Source organism: Rhinatrema bivittatum, chromosome 3 (genome assembly GCF_901001135.1).
Source record: "Rhinatrema bivittatum chromosome 3, aRhiBiv1.1, whole genome shotgun sequence".
Taxonomy (NCBI): Eukaryota; Metazoa; Chordata; class Amphibia; order Gymnophiona; family Rhinatrematidae; genus Rhinatrema; species Rhinatrema bivittatum.
Window position 1 is genome coordinate 425,539,079 of NC_042617.1, and position 20,416 is coordinate 425,559,494.

Below are 20,416 nucleotides of genomic sequence, written 5' to 3' on the forward strand. Positions count from 1 at the left end.
AGCCTGGATGTTGCTTTGTAAACCATCTCACTAAATAGGAAGGGTTTCACTTATATGTACATTTGTGGGAGCCTGCAGTTTCCTCCGGGCTTAGATAATCCAGTGTACAGGGTTTGGGAAAGGAAAGGACTCAAAAAGATACTCTCTCTTGTGAACTCAAACATAATACACAGTTTTCGAAAATTACAAACTTAGGGCCTCATTTTCCAGAGGGATCGCACACAATAAGGGACGTTTCGTACTCGAAAAGTCCCTTATCGCATGATTACAGAGAATGTGGTGATTACACTAGATTACAGAGAATGTGGTGCTCAGAGAAACAGAATACAATTTTTATAGCAATTTTATTTATCACGAGACAGCTTATAAAGCTAAATTTATGCCCTTCTGCAATTTGCCTTAAATGTGGTGAAGAGGCTAGTGACTACATACATGGGTTTTAGAATTGTCCCAAAATTCACAAATTTTGGAAACATAATGTTCTAAACTACTCTCCATGTCCCTCCCAAAAGATGTGAAGGTCTAGTTATTTGGATTATCCAGGGAGGAGATGCCTGGTTTGGGTTCTAACAAGAGGTTGTTCATAGAGAAGGCTGGGTTAATAGCGAGGAAATCAATTTTGGCCACTTGGATTGAAAAGGTGAGTCTGACAATGGCTCAATGGGAATCTAGAATGGTCAAATTGTTAAAGTTTGAGTATTTAACTACCAAAACCCTATCAAATAAAATGTATAATATCATGTCAGATGTGACAAAATGTTATAGATTATCTTCTACCAGTAGTGAGGAATATGGTATTGAACTTATAATCTTTATTGGTAGACCTCAGGTTATAATTAAGGTAAATTGGAAAAATACTGATGGGACTGATCCATTTGTTATTACCTTACCAGCTCTGTTTAGGGTATATCATTTTAGGGCATTCATTTGAAAATGTTTACATTTATTGTTTCTTTAACTATATAAGGTTTATGTTTTTACTGTTTATGTTCTTGTTGTTTATGTTGAGATGGGATATCATTATGAAGATGTACATTTAGTTATCTATTCATTTCTCCATCTATTTCCATAAGAATGGACAATGTGGAAGGGGCATGATAGAGTGTGAGAAATGTGTTTGAGAGTTTGCTGGTGGGAGGGGAGGTTGGGGGGAGGTTGGGGGGAGGGGAGGGAGGGAGAAAGGAAACAGTAAAAATGTTACAATCGTTTTGTTCTTAAACATTGCATATTTTGAGTTTAATCAATGTATAATACTGAAAGTTTTTGTCTAATGTGACTCATTGTTTCAAAAAATCAATATGTTTTGAAAAAAAACAAACACTGTGCCTAGATATTTATATCTACTTTCCTGCACAAGTTCCTTTATATTGCTGACATCAGTCAGAGAGATATTTTCACTTTTTTCTTAGTTTTTCTTCTAAGGGGAGCCTTGGCACATTTGTCCAGGCCAAATGTCATCCTGCTGTTATTTGTGAAGCTCTTCTCTAATCAGAGTTGTTCTGCTAAATGACCATCCTTGTGCTGTGATAAGCTACACATGTTCGATTTGATGATGTCTGTATAGACATTCATTCAACTTCTAGGGTTATTTGCCCACTAGTACTGCTATTTACATTTAAAAATAAAAAATGTAACCCTGATCTTAAAAATTAAATTAGAATTCCCCAAGATGATATTTCAAAACTTGAAAATGTGATATTTTTCATCTGTGCTTCAAAAGCGTTTTTATCAGGTCCTTATACAGATGCTTAAAGCACTAGTGGTTACCAACATACGCTTTTAGATAATTCATTTAGCAGTTAATATAATGGCTCAGTTCAGACATCTTTCATAATCAATTGGAACTGTCAACTCAATTCTGTGCCACAGATGATCATAAAATCCAGATTCAATCAATGTTACTCTCCCTGGGAAACTGGAGAAACAACAGAAGAGGAGGGGCTGGATTAAGAAGCAGAATAGCTTTTCTTTGCTCTGCTCTAATCTGTCATCTCCTGTCTCCTTACCACTTCCCTTCTGTTTCCTGCACTCTGCCTGGGAGGGGATGGTCTGGAATAGGAAACAAAGGGCAGTTTTCTGATGAGTAAGATTCAGGGCTGCAGCTGAAAAAGTAACTGATGTCTAACTGATTTCTTCGGTTTGAACAACATGTGGAACTGAGATTGTGGTTAACTGAAATTTACAAACTAACTTCACATCCTGGGTCTGCAGTGAGGTTTGTTGACAATTTGAATTGTGGCTGGTACCAAATCCAGAATTCAGATGATCAAAAGATTGCCAGTATTCAGCTGAAATTCAGTGTGATATCTAAACCAAGCCTTAGAAACAGAGAATATGACAGATGATAAAGATTGCTATAACCATCTAGTCTGCCCATTTTCCCTACCTAGTGCTTTACCACAGATCTCTAATTTAGCCTTCTCAATGAGACCGATATACCAACCTGTAGTATATATCACATTAATGGTAATTTTGCATGGAATTTTACTACAGATGCCAATCATCTCAGAGTTAATTAACATCTGTAGCAAAATTGCACAAGATTTTTTTCAATACATTGCCATGGCCAGGAACTGGCATGTTCCCAGCCGTAATAGCATGTGAACTTGTCCTGGGAAGCAGCAGTTTGCACAAACCAACATGGGGTTTTAAAGGTGCCTCAAAGCCTCTGAGAGGTGCCCCCTTCCCCAAGTATCAGTATTGGCCTCCTACCCACAACCCAGGCCCTTCACAGACTGAAAAAATGAAAGTAAAAGGCCCTTGTCAAACTCTGCCCTCTCCCACACCCCCTTCTTGCCCTCCAAAATCATAGAAAACCCCAATTAGGGGTCAATGCCCCCACTCCTCAGACCCCTAAGCTCCTAAAATCCTGATAGCTTCAGGGGTCTTCTTGGGCATCAATAATCCCACTCACTCCTGCCCCATTTGCACTTACTTCCAACATAACACCAGCTGAGTGCAGGTGCTCCATTAATTGCTTAGTGCATTTGCCTCAATATTACAAAGATTCTCCTAGGACAAGCAGGCTGGTGGTGCTCACACACATGTGACATCATCATATGGAGCCCAGCATGGAAAACTTCTGTCAAAAGTTCCTAGAACTTTGACTGGCACACTGAGCATGGTTAGCCACCAAAGTTGCCATGGGCTGGACAGAGTGAGTCTTAAAATGGCCCTCAAGCTGCAATCCCTCTTGCGCATAGCAGATTGAGATGCAGGTCACTAGTCAGGTAGACAGGGTATGCTTGGCCACAGTAACTCCCATTCTGCTCTTATCAAACGAATGAAGAGTTGTGTAGACTGTCTATGGCCTGCCATCCTCTCAAGGTAGAATGCCAAGATCCTCATTACAATCCAAAGAATGCAAGGCTTGTTTGCCTGGGTGCGAATGACGTCTCAGGAAGAAGGTAAGTAGGATGATAGACTGGTTCAGATAGAAATCCGATACCACCTTAGGGTGAGTAAGGTGAGCCATCCTATTATGGAAGAGCTATGTATAAGATGGGTACATCACCAGTGCTTGAAGTTTGCTGATCTGATGCGTGGAGGTGCCCGCAACCAAGAATATGACCTTCTAGGTCAGATACTTCAGGTCACACGTGCACATAGGATCAAAGGAGTCCTTCATGAGGTGAGCCAAGACCACATTAAGATCCCAGGATACAGGCGGAGGATGCAGAAGGGACTTCAACTAAAGCAGACCACGCATGAAATACCCAACACTCTGTATTGATATGCCCCAATGGCGCTGAGATGCACCCTGACTGAGTTGGTCTACTCTTTAAAGCAGCTTCCGTGCAGAAGATAGTCCAAGAGCTTTGGGGTGGAGCAGGTAAATGGGTCCAACCCATGCTGCTCACACCAGACTGCAAACCTCCTCCACTTGGTTTAATATCACTAAAAGAATAGGGAAAAGAACCACAAAGACCCGAGTTTTACAGTTCAAAAACACTGACTTTGAGGAAATGGGGAACTACCTGGAGGAAGAAATTAAAGGATCGGAGAACGAGAGAGATGTGGATCAGCAGTGGACCAATATAAAAGGAGCAATCACCAAGGCAACTGCTCTATATGTTAGAAATGTAAAGAAAAGCAAAAGAAAATTGAAACCTATCTGGTTCTCAAAGGAGGTGGCTGACAAAATTAATGCTAAAAGAACAGCATTCAAGAAATATAAAAGATCCCAAAGGGAGGAGCACAAAGAAGAATATTTGTATCAACTGAGGGAGATGAAGAAATTAATCAAGTTGGCAAAAAGTCAAGCGGAAGAGAGGATTGCCAAGGAGATAAAAAATGGTGACAAAACATTTTTCAGATACATCAGCGAAAAGAGAAAGGTCCAAAGTGGTATAGTGAAATTGAAAGGTGGTAATGATCAATGTGTGGAGAGAGACGAAGAAATGGCAGAAATATTAAACGAATACTTCAGCTCTGTGTTCACTAAAGAAGACCCTGGAGAAGGACCATCTCTACACAACAAGAAACTGGAGGGAAGTGGAATAGATGAAAATCCTTTTACAGTAGAAAATGTGTGGGAAGAGCTAAAGAACCTGAAAGTGGACAAAGCCATGGGGCCTGATGGGATTCATCCAAGGATATTGAGGGAGCTCAGAGATGTTCTGGCAGGTCCGATGTGTGACCTGTTCAATAGATCCCTAGAAACGGGAGTGGTGCCGAGTGATTGGAGAAGAGCGGTGGTGGTCCCGCTTCACAAGAGTGAGAACAGGGAGGAGGCTGGCAACTACAGACCGGTTAGCCTCACTTCGGTGGTGGGAAAAGTAATGGAGTCACTGCTGAAAGAGAGAATAGTGAACTATCTACAGAGGCAGCATGGATTCACCAGGGGAAGATCCTGTCAGACAAATCTGATTGACTTTTTTGACTGGGTAACTAAGGAATTGGATCAAGGAAGAGCGCTCGATATCATATACTTGGATTTCAGCAAAGCTTTTGATACGGTTCCGCACAGGAGACTGGTGAATAAAACGAGAAGCTTGGGAGTGAGTGCCGAGGTGGTGACCTGGATTGCAAATTGGTTGACGAACAGAAGACAATGTGTGATGGTAAATGGAACCTTCTCTGAAGAGAGAGCGGTTTTAAGTGGTGTACCGCAAGGATCGGTGTTGGGACCGGTCCTGTTCAATATCTTTGTGAGCGACATTGCGGACGGGATAGAAGGTAAGGTTTGTCTTTTTGCGGATGACACTAAGATCTGCAACAGAGTGGACACGCCGGAAAGAGTGGAGAGAATGAGACGGGATCTAAGGAAACTGGAAGAGTGGTCGAAGATATGGCAGCTGAGATTCAATGCCAAGAAGTGCAAAGTCATGCATATGGGGAGTGGAAATCCAAATGAACTTTATTCGATGGGGGGGGGGGGGGAAAGGCTGATGTGCATGGAGCAGGAGAGGGACCTTGGGGTGATAGTGTCTAATGATATGAAGTCTGCGAAACAATGCGACAAGGCGATAGCAAAAGCCAGAAGAATGCTGGGCTGCATAGACAGAGGAATATCGAGTAAGAAAAGGGAAGTGATTATTCCCTTGTACAGGTCCTTGGTGAAGCCTCACCTGGAGTACTGTGTTCAGTTCTGGAGACCGTATCTACAAAAAGACAAAGACAAGATGGAAGCGGTACAGAGAAGGGCAACCAGGAAGGTGGAGGATCTTCATCGGATGACGTACGAGGAGAGATTGAAGAATCTAAATATGTACACCCTGGAGGAAAGGAGGAGCAGAGGTGATATGATACAGACTTTCAGATACTTGAAAAGTTTTAATGATCCAAAGACAACGACAAACCTTTTCCGTAGGAAAAAAATCAGCAGAACCAGGGGTCACGATTTGAGGCTCCAGGGAGGAAGATTCAGAACCAATGTCAGGAAGTATTTCTTCACGGAGAGGGTGGTGGATGCCTGGAATGCCCTTCCGGAGGAAGTGGTGAAGACCAGAACTATGAAGGACTTCAAAGGGGCGTGGGATAAACACTGTGGATCCATAAAGTCAAGAGGCCGCCAATGAAGAGTGGGTGACTCGCCAGAATGATGGCTACTGCCTGGACACAATCCCTTATTCAATAAACATACACATGCTTACTGTGACTCCAACATCGCTCTAAGCTTCAACAGCAAGAGGAAATGTGAAAAAAGGATTTGAACTTACAAAGCAGGGAGTAGCTGGCTTGTTACGGCGGTTACTACCCCAAACCAAATGTGCCTGATACTTCACTTTCAATGCATATCCAGCATGGCTCTCTGCTTCAACGGCAGGAGAGAAGAAAAACTGATACTTCACGCATATCCAGCATAGCTCCCTGCTTCAACGGCAGGGGAGAAGAAAAAACAACCAACAAGGGCTGTACAACATAGTCTGGGTAAAACAAATAAGCATGGGTGTAGCTTGCTTATTGCGGCGGTTATTACCCCTACTACCCCTAACTAATCAAGCTAGATATTTCACTTGGATGCAGCTCCATCACTGCTCTCTACATTAATGGTGGGGGTGGAAGGGAAATAGAACCAAGAGTTAAGAGAAACAGATAAGTATGAGAGAAAAAAAATGTGTGAAGCTTGCTGGGCAGACTGGATGGGCCATTTGGTCTTCTTCTGCCGTCATTTCTATGTTTCTATGTTTCACTTCAGGCTGTACGACTTTCTAATCGAAGATTTCCTGAGACAACCAGAACTTGAGATACATCGTTAGACAATGCCAGGGGCTGCAATACTAGCTTTTCAATATCCAGGCCAGCAGAGACAATGCCCTAAGGTTTGAATGGTGCAGCCTGCCCTGATCCTGTGTGACTAGGGTCAGGGAGGTGCCCAGATTGATCAGGTTCCGGACTGAGAGGTTCTGCAGGAGTGGGAACCAAATCTGCCACGGCCAATAGGGGGCTATGAGGATCATGGTTCCCCCATCCTTCTGGAGCTTCAGGTGCATTCTTATGACCAACGGAAGCGGGGGTACACATACAGAAGCCCCTTGCCCCAATGGCGATTTGCCATCCTCCCGTAGATGGAGCAAAAGGACTCTATCTTGTTGTTGCAGGCGCAGGCAAACAGATCCGCGTCTGGGGTGCCCCAAAAACAGAAGAATGTTTGCGCTTCTGCCCGGTCCAGGGACCACTCGTGGGGTCAAAAATCCTGACTGAGGTGTTCTGCCATTACATTCTCCATCCCCACCAGATACATGGCTCAATGTAATATATTCTGAAAGTAGGCCCAGGACCAAATCTGAACTACCTCCTGATCCCATGCCTCCCTGTTTGTTGATGTGCTTATCACTACCTGACTGTTGGACTAGATGAGGACCAATTTGGCCACCAAGCAGTCCCGGAATGGCCACATGCTGTAACAGATCACTTGGAGCTCCAGGATGTTGATTTGGCACTGAGTTTCCTGAGCGGTCCCCATGACGGAGATCTGCAGAGCTGTGACATGGAGTTCTCTCCATATGTTCGCAGCTCACTATTGCTTGGACAGAGACGCCGCCAAGATAGTAGCTTTGACCATTCTGTCTTTTTCAGGTCTAAACCCAACTCTTCTGCCTGGGGCCCTGTTTTTCGGGTTCAGGTTGTCTTCCTCAGTTACCAAGAGTACCTAGGTTGTTGCGCCCGTGACACCCATTTGGTGCCTGTTGGCCCGCTCCGTTCAGAAACAGTCTGTAGCTAGGAATTCACCCATGTGTGAGGACTACCATCCTGCTTGTCCTAGGAGAAAACAGAGTTGCTTACCTGTAACAGGTGTTCTCCTAGGACAGCAGGATGTTAATCCTCACCAAACCCACCCACCACCCCGTGGAGTTGGGTTTCATTTTAAGTTTATTTTATTTTTGTAATTCTTTGTAACGAGACTGAGGTAGGACCCCGCATGACCACGCAGATAGTGGCTTGCTGAGCATGCTCAGTGTGCCAGTCAAAGTTCTAGAAACTTTAACAGAAGTTTTCTGGGCCGGGCTCCAAATGATGATGTCACCCATGTGTGGGGACTAACATCCTGCTGTCCTAAGAGAACACCTCTTACAGGTAAGCAACTCTGCTTTCCCTGGAGTATTTTGTGGTTTATATAAAAGTTGTAAGTTTTTTCCCACCTTAGTTATTACAACGATAATATATTTAAGATACCTAAGTTACTTTTGGGCCAAGTTTATCAGAGCTCCATGCAGGTGACATACTTATAAATGTGGAGCTTGAATATAACAACGTACAGATGTATCTTCTGAGCAATAGCAAAGGAGGAAATTATGAGTTTTAAGATGAATGCCAAAATAATTGTTCGTGCAAAAATACTTGCAATTTGGATAGGGCAGAGGGTGCAATTCTCTTTGTGCCTAATTCTTAAATTTGATCCAAGGGGTCTGTTTTTAAAAAAAACATTTCTTCTATTGTATGTCCATGGCAAAATCTTTTTTGAAAAAATAGCCCTAAAACTGTTGTAAATCAGAAAAAAAAAAAAAATGACAGTGCCTCATTGACTTTCACATTGTTAGTATCCGCATCACAACGTGAGAAATGTCTGCCGAACCAAGCTCAGACTATTAATTGATAAAGTACATGAATAAAGAGCAGTTTCTATAGCAGAATGGCTTCTACATGAAACAGCATAAGAATCACGCTGACTCTTCTGGCTAAGATCACATGTCAGGTTTGAGCCAGGGGCTGAGGATTGCCCTTCCCTGGGCTGTCGGCCAAGATTGAGAAACCGTGCAATATGGGGGATTAACACTTTGCCACCTAACTCCTTTGGGGGAATGAAAACACAAAACCATAACAGCACTGGTCAAGGCAGGAAGATTAAACCTGCTGCAGTGCGTCGGTTGTGGTAGAAGAGCTTTCAATGCACAGCGAATAAGCTGAAGCATGGTTTGCAAGAATGCTTAGAGGCAGCTAACAGCATACTGACAGACCATTTCCTTCCGTGATTCTTTGGTGCAAGCTCTCCTACAATAAGCGCTCATCGAAACACCCGCTCCCCTTGCTCTCATATCAGAATCTCTTAACAGACAAGGATAAATAACATTTTTTGTCAGATGATGCAAATCTATGCCTCATCCAAGTTAATAGGCTGTACTTTCAGTTCGGTACTTACCATCCATTCAAGGATGATCAGTACAACATAATATTGCCTGGGATTCAAGCTTCATCATCAATCTCTGTTATTCCCTGATGACTGCAATAATTGAGAACATCAAAATTTGCTCCTAGTATTTAACTGTGAATGAGATAAATTTTACAGAAAAAGGAAATGTCAGCCCGAAATCATCTGTAGTGGATGTTGCTGTGTCTGAAGAGTCGTCCCATCCCCCCTCCCCCCCCTCCATAAATTCATGAAATACAAGTTTTAAAGGAGAGAATACTTCAAGGCAATTTCCACCTGCCACAAGCTAACTGTTGAAGCACAACAAGGAAACCAGACATAATCCAAGCTGAAATAAACCATAGAAACACTAAAATGCTGTACAACATTTCGTAAGTTTAATGTTGCTTACTGTCTTCAGAAGTCCTAGGTAAGGAAGACAAGCTTACAGTCATGCTGTCCATTTTTATACATTTTCTGCTTCTGTTTTCTTCCTTGAATAATCCCTAAGATTGCTCTGTGACATGAATAAAGGGAATTTGGGTTTCTACCCAAAATAATTCCTCTTGCAGCTGAGAAAATACTTCCTTTCTCCATTGATCCTCAGACCTTTAAACATTTTTTTTTTTTTTTTTTAATATTCAGGTTTAATGAGAAGAGCAACATTTTTTCTAGGAGAATCCACTTGTGCTTTCAGAGAAAATCAATGACTTCTATACAGGGCCAGCTATTGCTTTGGTCTGTCAATTGTGACACTGAAGTACAGCATTATGGGAAATCACAGCAGAACCAGGATTTATTATTTTTTATTACAAATGTGTTGCCCAGCATTGCCTTCATTTGTGCCGTTGTGCAGTAAGCCAAACAAAATACAAGATCATTGAGGGAAGGTATGATCCCTGTTGTAATGTAACTTTAAGAACTCTTTGCACTTATCAATGTTCCGTTTCTGTATTCACACCCCCTGTTATATGTAAACCGGCATGATGTGATTTTTAATCATGAATGCCGGTATAGAAAAACTCTAAATAAATAAATAAATACATAAATAAATAAAGGTAGCTGTAAGTATATACAGAGAAAACAGAAGGAAAGTGATTTTTTAGCTTTATTAGCACAGAGCAAAAACAAGAAGGGATTTACTACTGAGTAACATCTGCTTAAGTGAGTCCATTGCACCAAGTAACATCACTGTTAAATACTCGGAGAGTTCTTGAGAATGGAGGGTGACTTGCAAATTGTTAAAAGCACACTTGTTAGCTTTGGCTAGGGACGCAGAATGTTGTCACAGTGTTTTGCAACTCTTTGGGCCAGATTTTAAGATGTACATGCGGGTGTACATTTGCGTGTGCAACCCGGCGCACACAAATGTACACCCGATTTTATAACATGTCGCGCAGCCGCGCGCATGTCATAAAATCTGGGGTCGGCGCGCAAAAGGGGGGGCACACTAGTGCACCTTGCGCGAGCCGAGCCCTAGGGGAGCTCCGATGGCTTTCCCTGTTCCCTCTGAGGCCCCGCCCCCCACTTTCCCCTCCCTTGCCCTACCTAAACCCCCCCAACCTTTGTTTTACAAGTTGCGCCAGCCTCCGGGCAGGCGTAGGTTGCGCGCGCTGGCCGAGTGTCCCTATGGAGGCCTCTGGCCACGCCCCACCCTGCCCCACCCCAGACCGCCCTTTTTTCAAGCCCCGGGACATGCACGCATTGCCGGCCCTATGCAAAATAGGCTTGGCACGCGTAACCCCCCTACGCGCATAGGGCTTTTCAAATCTGCCCCTTTGTGAATAGGCTGTAGGCTGGGTCACTTTGCTGCCACATTTTAATTTTATTTTTACTTTATTTGTATATTTCTTTCCATATTGACTTTTATAGATTATTTTGTCTATATGTACGTTGTTGGCCTATATTGTGAATTTTAAAAGCCCTATGGGCGCCAAAGCCAGGAGATTTGCGCATGACTATGACGCGTGTGGGCCTTGCAGATTTAAAAAGGCCTGTGGCCACACGTGTACCTCCTGGTACGCGGATAAAAAATGTTTGGTGAAAAAGGGACGTGGGCATGGTCTGGGTGGAGCATGGGCAGAACATGGGCGGGCTGGGTCTGTAACATGAATCCAGCTCGTAAGTATTTACGCACACAAGCAAGCGCTGGGGTCCCATACCGCGTAACTTACTTCTACTAGGACGGCATGTAAGTCATGTTGCAAAAAAAATACGCTAGTTAGCAGGGTTAAAGGGTCAAAGGTAATAGGGTGAAAGGGAGACAAGTTAGCTAGGGGGTTTAAGAAGTCCTCTCCTTTACTGGAGTGAACTGGGAAAAAGGCCAATTATGTGGTCGTGCATACCTACTAAAATTCCCCCCCACTTATGAGCTTGAGACGGCATTCACGCACACATGTGTATATCAAATTGTGCGTTTGCAGGTTGAATCCACATGGCCGCCTGAGAGGAAGCAACTCCCTGCTGCTCAGCGTTACCTTTGAAAATTTTCTTTGAATCTTGCAGTTATGCCACATAAGAGAAAAAGGAAAAGTCTGGGTTTTTCCGCCCGAACCCTGTACTTTAGCTGACCAGCGTTTAATTCAGGAGTTTGAGGTTCCCACAACTGATTTGAGAGCTCTTACCCCCGCTATTGAAACAGCGAGAGGAGCCCTGTTTTCACTGGGGGAAATATCGTTGAGCCCTCCTGATCCGTGACAACTCTTGGCTTTTCCCTTAGGAGATGTCGATAGTGCTGGGGTGCCGGGAGGAAGTTTTACCAGCATCCCCCAGTTGGACGGAGCTGTCGGCGTGAGCGGGTGTGGACCTCCATCCCAGACCAGCGTTTGGAGTTCCCTGGAGAGAGGGGAGGTACACCGGAGTTGTCCCACCAGTAACATTGAGTGGGAATGATCCTGCGACTGGAGCTGGGTTGGTGAGTCAAAACCCCCCAGAGATTATGAGACCATCTGTTGTAACACTAGAATACATTTGGGATCTAATAACAGGTCTTTCTACTACATTTAAAGAACAGTCCCAACGTTTGCAGACTGTTTGATCTAAAATAGATATGGTTGCCCAAGATCATCAGCGAATTCTTTTGGAACAATTTATTGTTATTCAGAAGTTGGAAAAAGAAGTTAAAGATTTAAAGGATACAACTGCAGTGATTACCCGGGAGCGTTTATTCTCAGCAAGGAAATTGGAATTTCTGGAAACTTCCATTCAACATCCTAACTTGTGGTTGTTAAATTTTCCAAAGGTGAATGGTGAATTACTCTTGATTACTTTTAAAAAGTATCTGGGAGATATGTTAAAGATACCCCCGGATAAAGTTTCAGCAGTCAAGAAAATAGTTTCCCTGTCTCAGAAGCAGAATTCACCAAGGCCTAATGTTGTGGAGAATTTATCCGACTTAACTCAATATTTAGAGGATTCCTCAGCAGAAGTTACAGACAGAATAACTCTGTTAGTGACTTTTTACTCTGAGCAAGATCTGACTATGGTAATGCGCTCCTACTTCGAGTGTATAAATACTCCTTATCTAGGAGGTCTGGGGCGTGTCTACCCAGACCTTTAGCCAGGACCACCCAGATTCGCCATAAAGCTTTCCTTGATTTGAAACCTGAAGTTGTTTCCTTGGGTGCAAGTTTCTTATTAAAATACCCATGTAAGTGTATCGTGAAATTGCTTGGTAACACATATATTTTCTTTATTATTGAACAACTAAGGGAGTTCGTGAATGCTAGGAGACAAGTACCTGTTATTAATTTGTAGTGAAGGTGAATCCAAATTGTGATATGTCTGTGGGTTCCCTTGTCAAGAGATTTGCACTGTATCTCCTATTTTTCCTTTTGTCCCCCCCCTCCCCCAAATTTCCTCTTTGATGTTAGAAAGTGAAAATGTTTCTTTTTGGATATGATAATTTTCCTAAATTTGTATGATTCTTTGAAATGTACACTCGAATTTCTGGTACAAAGTAGATGTATCTGAAAATTTAATAAAGAAATTAAAAAAAAAAATCGGGCATGCCTGTATGCATGGATAGCCGATTTTTTAACACGTATGCATATATGTGCATATACACACGTATGTTATAAAATCATCGCGATCTTAAATTTTACTTCATTGTATATGTTTTGAAGGTCAACGGAATACACATTTGTATAAATAAATACCTGTGGGCTAGGATTCACTTACAAGTAAATTTTAAAACCCATTGTGCATAAAAAACAGGCATTACACATATGGCCGGGCCTTGCGCTCATTTTACAAAGGGCCCAGCCATGCCCATAACCTCTATTATGTGCCAAAGTGCAAGGCTTGACAAAGGGTTGGGCAGGGGGACATTGTCTGGATGGGGGGGGGGGGGGGCGGAGAGGGATGGAGGCCGTCCAGGACAGTGGCCATTAGACACTGTCCCGGGGAATGTGTGCTAGCAGCCATCCGGCGTGTGGAAAATACTTCTGCTCCAGAGGAGCAGTAAGTAGTAAAACAAAAACATTTGAGGTAGCTAGGTAGGGGTTAGGGCTCGGGGTGGAGAGGGGAAAGGGAAGAAAGGTGAGGCAGGGGGGTAGGGAAGTTCCCTTCCAGTCCGCTCCTTAATTGTCCTCGCGTGCACGAGTCGCAGTCCGTCCACATATGCACACACGGATGTTAAAATCCAGCATGCATGTGCACATGGACATCGGATTTTATAACATGCGTACACAGGTTATAAAATCGGCATGTCCATGTGCATTCACCGGGAACTGCGCACACATGGGCTTGCGTGCACGGTTTTCAAAATCGACCCCCTTAGATTTTATGTTGTAGAAGTAAAAATATTTGATGCATTCAAATTTGTAAGTACCGTATTTTTCGCTCCACAAGACGCACCTGCCATAAGACGCACCTAGGGTTCAGAGGGGGAAAAGTTTTAAAAATGATGTGCTAAACCGGCTCCATTCCCAGGCATCTGTGCATCTTATGGTGCATCCGTTTCCAGCATTAATTAGGGGTGTGCATACAATTTTTTTTCATCCCTGTTTCGTTTTCAGGTCTGGGGAGGGCCATTTTGGCCCACTCCCCGGATCGGAAAACTTTTACAGTGCTATTTCATGAAAAAAAAAACAAAACCCACCCCAACCCTTCAAATTTAATTAACTTCAACCCACCACCCTCCTGACCCCCCCAAGACTTGCCAAAAGTCCCTGGTGGTCCAGCGGGGGTCCCAGGAACGATCTCCCGTTCTCGGGCCGTTGGCTGCCAGTAATCAAAATGGCGCCGGTGGCCCTTTGTCTTTACCATGTGACAGGGGCTATTGGTGTCATTGGTCGGCCCCTGTCACATGGTAGGAGCAATGGATGTCCGGTGCCATCTTAAAAAATGGTGCGGGCCATCCATTGCTCCTACCATGTGATAGGGACCAACCAATGGCATTGGTAGCCCCTGTCACATAGTAAGGGCAAAGAGCCACCGGGTACATTTTGATTACTGACAGCTGAATGCCCGAGAGGGGGAGATCGCTCCCGGGACCCCCGCTGGACCACCAGGGACTTTTGGCAAGTCTTGAGGGTGTCAGGAGGGTGGGGTGGTTGTAGTTAATTAATTTTTTTTATATATTCACTCCACAAGACATACAGACATTGTCCCCCCACTTTTGGGGAAAAAAAGTGTGTCTTATGGAGCAAAAAATAACAGTATATCATGGAAGCCAGGACTAGAGGCCCATGATCCAGCCTCACTACTTCCCCCCTTCCACAGCAACCCAATAAAACACATAGAAATATATAATGGCTTAACAAAGGCCGCAGTTTATTTACGGACATGTAAACATGTTTGGCAACCTGAGCCTAATTCACAAACTCAGCAAAGCTGTCACCCTCACAGCTTCAACCACAATGCCCCAGCAGTACTGACTTGGCACCCATGAGGGCTTCTGATCTTCATCTGGCAAATATCTGCCAGCTCCAGAGCCCATCTGCCACGTCCCAGCATGAGAGGCCCCATATTCAGGTCAGTGATCCCACTGTTCCAGAATCTTAGCATAAGGGTGTATGGCCTCATCATGCCCATGCATCAGCTTCCACTTCCGAATAATACATCATAATAACAAGAGCTCAGGTTACTCACAACTGTGACATGTACCATTGAAAACAGGACAAAGAAAAGTAAGGGAGGGTAGGTGGGAGACACCACCGACAAAGGTGGGGAACACACTGCCAGGTGCATATAAAAACACCTCGCTCCATCCCATCCTTGTGGGCTTGGAGAAACTGGGCTCCAATTTACTCTTTTTAAAAATAAATTCCCAAGGAGGATCAGCTGTGGAGCATCTGGAGGGAGGTTACAATTAGCACACATTAAAACAGAGGGAGGGGGAGGAGAATGGGGGGGCGGGGTTAGTGCGTGCCAAGGTTGGTTACAACCAAGAACAGGCCAAATCCCGTAATCGACAATCATCAGCAGGGAATATAGGCGGGGTGGGATGGACCAACTCCCGCACGGTCCATGTTAAGATGGCCAGGCTGGACAGCCAAGGCCTGACCTGAATGCTTCTCATGCTTCTGGGAGTCATGACTTTGAAATTTAAAGGGATAGGAACACTATTTTTAGACATTAAATACCTATGATTGAAGCTTACCTGCAGAGGCATGTCTCAATGGTGCTAGTGCTGATTTCAAGCAAACTCAATACACATAATTAGGGTTGTGCTTTGTATTTTTTTTTTTTTGGGGGGGGTTCATTTCAGGTCATTATCTGTTTGATTTTGTTTTTAAAATTGTTTGGGAGTGTTTATTTTGGGTTTCCCTAATTTCAGAGTTAATGCACACTAATGGGACTTAGTGTGTACTAATTGGATGTTAGTGTGCACTAACTGATAATTTTACTGATATGTTAAAACGTTGTCAACTGGGGGAGCAGTTTGTTAGCTAGAGGTATGGTTCTGCATTCCCACTGGCTATCTCCTTAGTTTCTTGTTTGTGCTGCCAAGTTTGCATGGTGGTGTTCGTGGGGGGATGGCCAGTGGCTGGTAACAAGTGTAAATAAGTGATATAATAATAGCATCAAGTTCTAGTCAGCAAAAGCATGTAATGCAAATGCATATTTTGAATTTGCCAAAGCCTCTGTATTTTAGGAAAGTGATCCTAGCATTTTGGGATATGCATACTTTTAATTCCTCTAGTGTATGTCTGTGTGTTTGGGGAGAAGATGACTGATGAGAGGGGAAGTGACTGGGGTGACTATATGGGATGACAGGTGGGAGAAAGATTGGTTGGAGTGGTGACTGATGAGAGAGAGGCAGTCTGCTGTGTGGGGGGATGACTGGAGAGAAGAAAAGTGACTGAAATGACTGTATGGGGTATCACCAATAATAGTCAGAAAAATGTCCTCTTGTCAACGAGACTAATTATATGTTTCAAAAAACATTGCAAGAAAACTTTAATTAATTAAGATTCAGAGACAAAGAAAACCATTTCAAGAAAACAGTTAAATATTTATGATTTGGACCCTCATACCACCCTGCGGATGCTGAGTATGATTTTTACTCTGTATTTTCACTGCTCGGGGTCTCCTTTGATCATCGGTCTGTGTTCAATAAAATCTTTAGAATTTTCTAATTTTTCTAATTTTTTAGAGCTAAAATGGTCATGGCATGTAAGGAAAGCCTATAAGAAAAGTTTGATATTTTAGATAACAACAATACGTTTTTCTCTGGATAATGAATTCCTTAGAGGGTCCCTGAGACAGCAGGACGTGAAACATGATATCTTGTCGGATTCTGGACTCCAATAAAGGGGAAGTATCTCTATTTTATTTTTGCCAAAAAATTCAAAAAATTATAAAATTCAAAAGATTTTATTGAACACAGACCGATGATCAAAGGAGACCCAGAGCAGTGAAAATACAGAGTAAAAAGCATATTCAGCATCCGCAGGGTGGTATACGGGTCCAAATCATAAATATTTAATTGTTTTCTTAAAATGCTTTTCTTTGACTCTGAACCTTAATTAAAGTTTGCTTGCAATGTTTTTTAAAACATGACTGTATAGGGTGACAGGTGAAAGAGAGACTGGGTGAGGTAGTGACTGGTGAGAGAGAGGCAGCCTGGTATGTGTATGGGGGTGACCTGTCACCTCATATAGTCACCCCAGTTACTGTCCCTCTCACCAGTCACCCCTGCACACACCAGACTACCTCTCTTTCACCAGCCACCACCCCAACCAGTTTCTCTCCTACCTGCCACCCCATACAGTCATACCCCCTCTTACCAGTCATCCCCCACATTCATCAGGCTGCCTCTCTCTCTCACCAGTCACCACTCACTACCCCAATCAGTCTCTCTCCTATCTGTTACCCCATACAGTCACCTCAGTCACTCCCCCTCTCTCCAACACCTCCACATACATCTGACTCCCTCTCTCTCACCAGTCACCGGTCAACACTCACCAATCCAATCAATCCCTCCCCCACCTTGTCACTTCATACAGTCACTCCAGTCATTTCGCCTTTCACTAGTCACTCCACACACACACCAGGCTGCCTCTCTCTCACCAGTCACCACTCTATCCAGTCTTTCTCCCATTTGTCATCTCATATAGTCACTCCAGTCACACTCTCTCTCACCCACACACCCACCAGGGAATTAAAAGTATGTATATCCCAAAATGCAAGTGCCCCTTTCCTAAAATAAAAAGGGATTGGCAAATTTAAAATATGCATTTGCATTTCATGTTTTTGCTGCCTAGAACTTGATGATGATATTATATCACTTGTTTGTTTACACTTGTTACATTGGTCATCACCCCACAAACACCACCTTGCAACCTTAGCAACACAAACAAGTAACTTAGGAGACAGCCAATGAGATTGCAGAACCATACCTCTAGCTAACGAATTGCTCCCCCAATTGATACTTTTTAATTTATTGGTAACATTTTCAGTTAGAAACATCCAGTTAGCATGCACCAAGTCCGTTAGTGCGCACTAACACGAAATACCAATTTTTATAAAATTTCATCATTTTTTCTTTTGTCTTGTGGTGCTCTTGAAACAAGATGAAATAATTTTGTTGCCATTGTGTATTTCATTAAGAACAAATGCACATCCTTAAGAAATATCATGAAGAATGTAGTAGGACTATTACTTTTAAGAATTTTTTTTCTTTTACTATTACTAAGCAATAATATATGAAGCTCAGGCTTCACAATGTGAGAAATTCATAAATGTAGCACAGTCAGATATAATGCACACTTTGAAAATTGTAGTTCTTCTGGAACAGTGCCTGTTATCTATCTGAAGACGCAGCTGTTTACTACGGCTTGTTAGAATACCTATATGTTTAATTTGCCAAAAATACAGCTTTCATACTTTAGTTCTTGTCTGGTTTTCCAGGTTTAGGAGCTGCTTTTGCTTTTCTGTTGCACATCTGATTAAGATGGAGCTGCAGTGCGGGGAGTTGCTTTTTTGGATGCAAGTTTAGAAACATCTGGCATTTCTTCACCAAACTTGTATACACTTACAGTGACATCCACTGTTTCACCACCATGCTGGTTCTTGACATTAATGCCATATTTCCCAGAGTCATCTAAAGACACTTTTTTGATTGTTAGGCTAGCACTCTTTCCTTCCTCCAGTGTAACTGCATAGTGTTCATTAACTTCAAGATCTCTGTCATTTTTTAACCAGACCACTTCAGGATTGGGATTTCCAGACAGAGTACAAGTAAGGCTGAGAGTCTAAAGAAAAAAAAATCATGCACAGAATGAAACAATCTCATTGAAGACTCATTTTGTATCTAACATGCAATTTATAAGGAGTGAATGTGCTTTTATTGTGAAAAAAACCCCAGAAACATCAATATTTGTTGTTTTGTTTTGAGTCATTTTCAATGTAAAAAGACAGAAAAAAACAACTAAATTTCATTTGGTTTCATTTTTTATTTTAGAACATGCACATAAATGTTTTTCGTGCATGATGAATGGTTTTAGTATATAATAAAATAAAAAAAAAAAAAAATGAAAAGAAAAGCCCAACAGCAACAAGAAAAATTGAAATGAAACTTTGTGGACTGCATACCCCTAAGAAGGACACTTGTTATGTTCTTTACCTCACTCCTCAATAAGGAATGCAAAACATGACTAATTTGTTTGCTAATTAATCAGTGTAGCATAATAACCCAACTTAAGCTAAATTTGATATGACAGTATTATACTGAATTTTAATTTAATCAACTGATAAAGCCAACCTGAAAATGTTTATTTTCAGAAAATATTTTGTCATTCTCAGTACCATTTCCATTTCCATAGTCTACTACAGAGAGTCTAGCAGTAGATTAGCATACCAAGAACATGTTCTTGTTGGAGGCCAGAGCTTGGATTTGGATTTGATTATTGACCTTTGCAAGCCCGTGCTCAAGGTGAGTTAGAGTTACAACAGGTAGGGCCCTCTAGGAGACCGAGTGGTGTTTCCCTGATTGGAGGCAGAAAGCCACACTGAGTCCAGCCTTTTCAAAACACTTTTATCTTTATTTTACAGCTTCAACAAATCTGCATTAGGGGACTTCCTTTAGCTCAGGACAATGCACTCTCAATACTCACGGCTTCTTTACCGCTTCAGTGTTTGGACAGCGATATTCCAGAGGAGCTGCCTTTTTCCTAGGAGACCTGGGCCTGGTCTGACTCTCCCACCTGGGTTCCAACTCTTATTTCTTCCCCTGCTGAGCCCCACCCACAGAGCTCTCTCTCTCTCTCAAAGGGGAATTGAGGTGGACCAGGCATCTAGCCTGGACCTGCACAGCTTTAAGAGGGAAAATAGGGGCACTTCATCACAGGTCCTGACCAGAGAGGTCTTAAAATCTAAGGGGCCCTTTCACTAAGCCACAGTAATTTTCCCCGAGGGAACAAATACTGTGGGAGCCCAAAAGCCATGGCAATTGGCCCCGATGTTTTATGTTTCCCATGGTATTTTTCCTCATGGTTAAATACTGCAGGGAAAATACCATGATGGTAAATGCCTCCCAAACAATGTGCAATGTCGACTCCACCCATCATGGCTTCAAGAGGCTGACTGCTCCAAGTAAGCTCCCTCTCGCCTCAAAAGTAGTCAAAGACTTCCAAGGCTACCTCCTGCCCCTGGAGGTAGCCCACTGTAAAATAAATAATGTTTACATAGGTGACAAGCCCTATCCTCAACCCCTTACCCCTCCCCTTCATTACAAAACTCTGAATCCCAGAGGCTAGGAGCCACAACCCCCAGACCTCTCCATATTCACAAAAATAGCTCTGGTAGTCCAGAGTGCCCCCTGGGTTCTGGGTCCAGTGGAGGTCATTTTGAAAAACGAGTACGAAGTGGTCCAATGGGTTGGAGATCCTGGCCTCCGAA

General features: G+C 42.9%; 1 protein-coding gene across 2 annotated transcripts in view; it reads right to left on the reverse strand.

The window, feature by feature from the left end:
* Nucleotides 1-14,821: 14,821 nt before the first annotated feature.
* Nucleotides 14,822-20,416, reverse strand: part of MYOM2 (myomesin 2) — a 261,629-nt gene continuing 256,034 nt past the window's right edge. For both annotated transcript variants that reach the window (XM_029595753.1, XM_029595751.1), the window contains one exon: nt 14,822-18,771. In XM_029595753.1, coding sequence (XP_029451613.1) covers nt 18,466-18,771 — 306 coding nt within the window. In that variant the 3' untranslated portion in view covers nt 14,822-18,465. The remainder of the gene's footprint in view (nt 18,772-20,416) is intronic.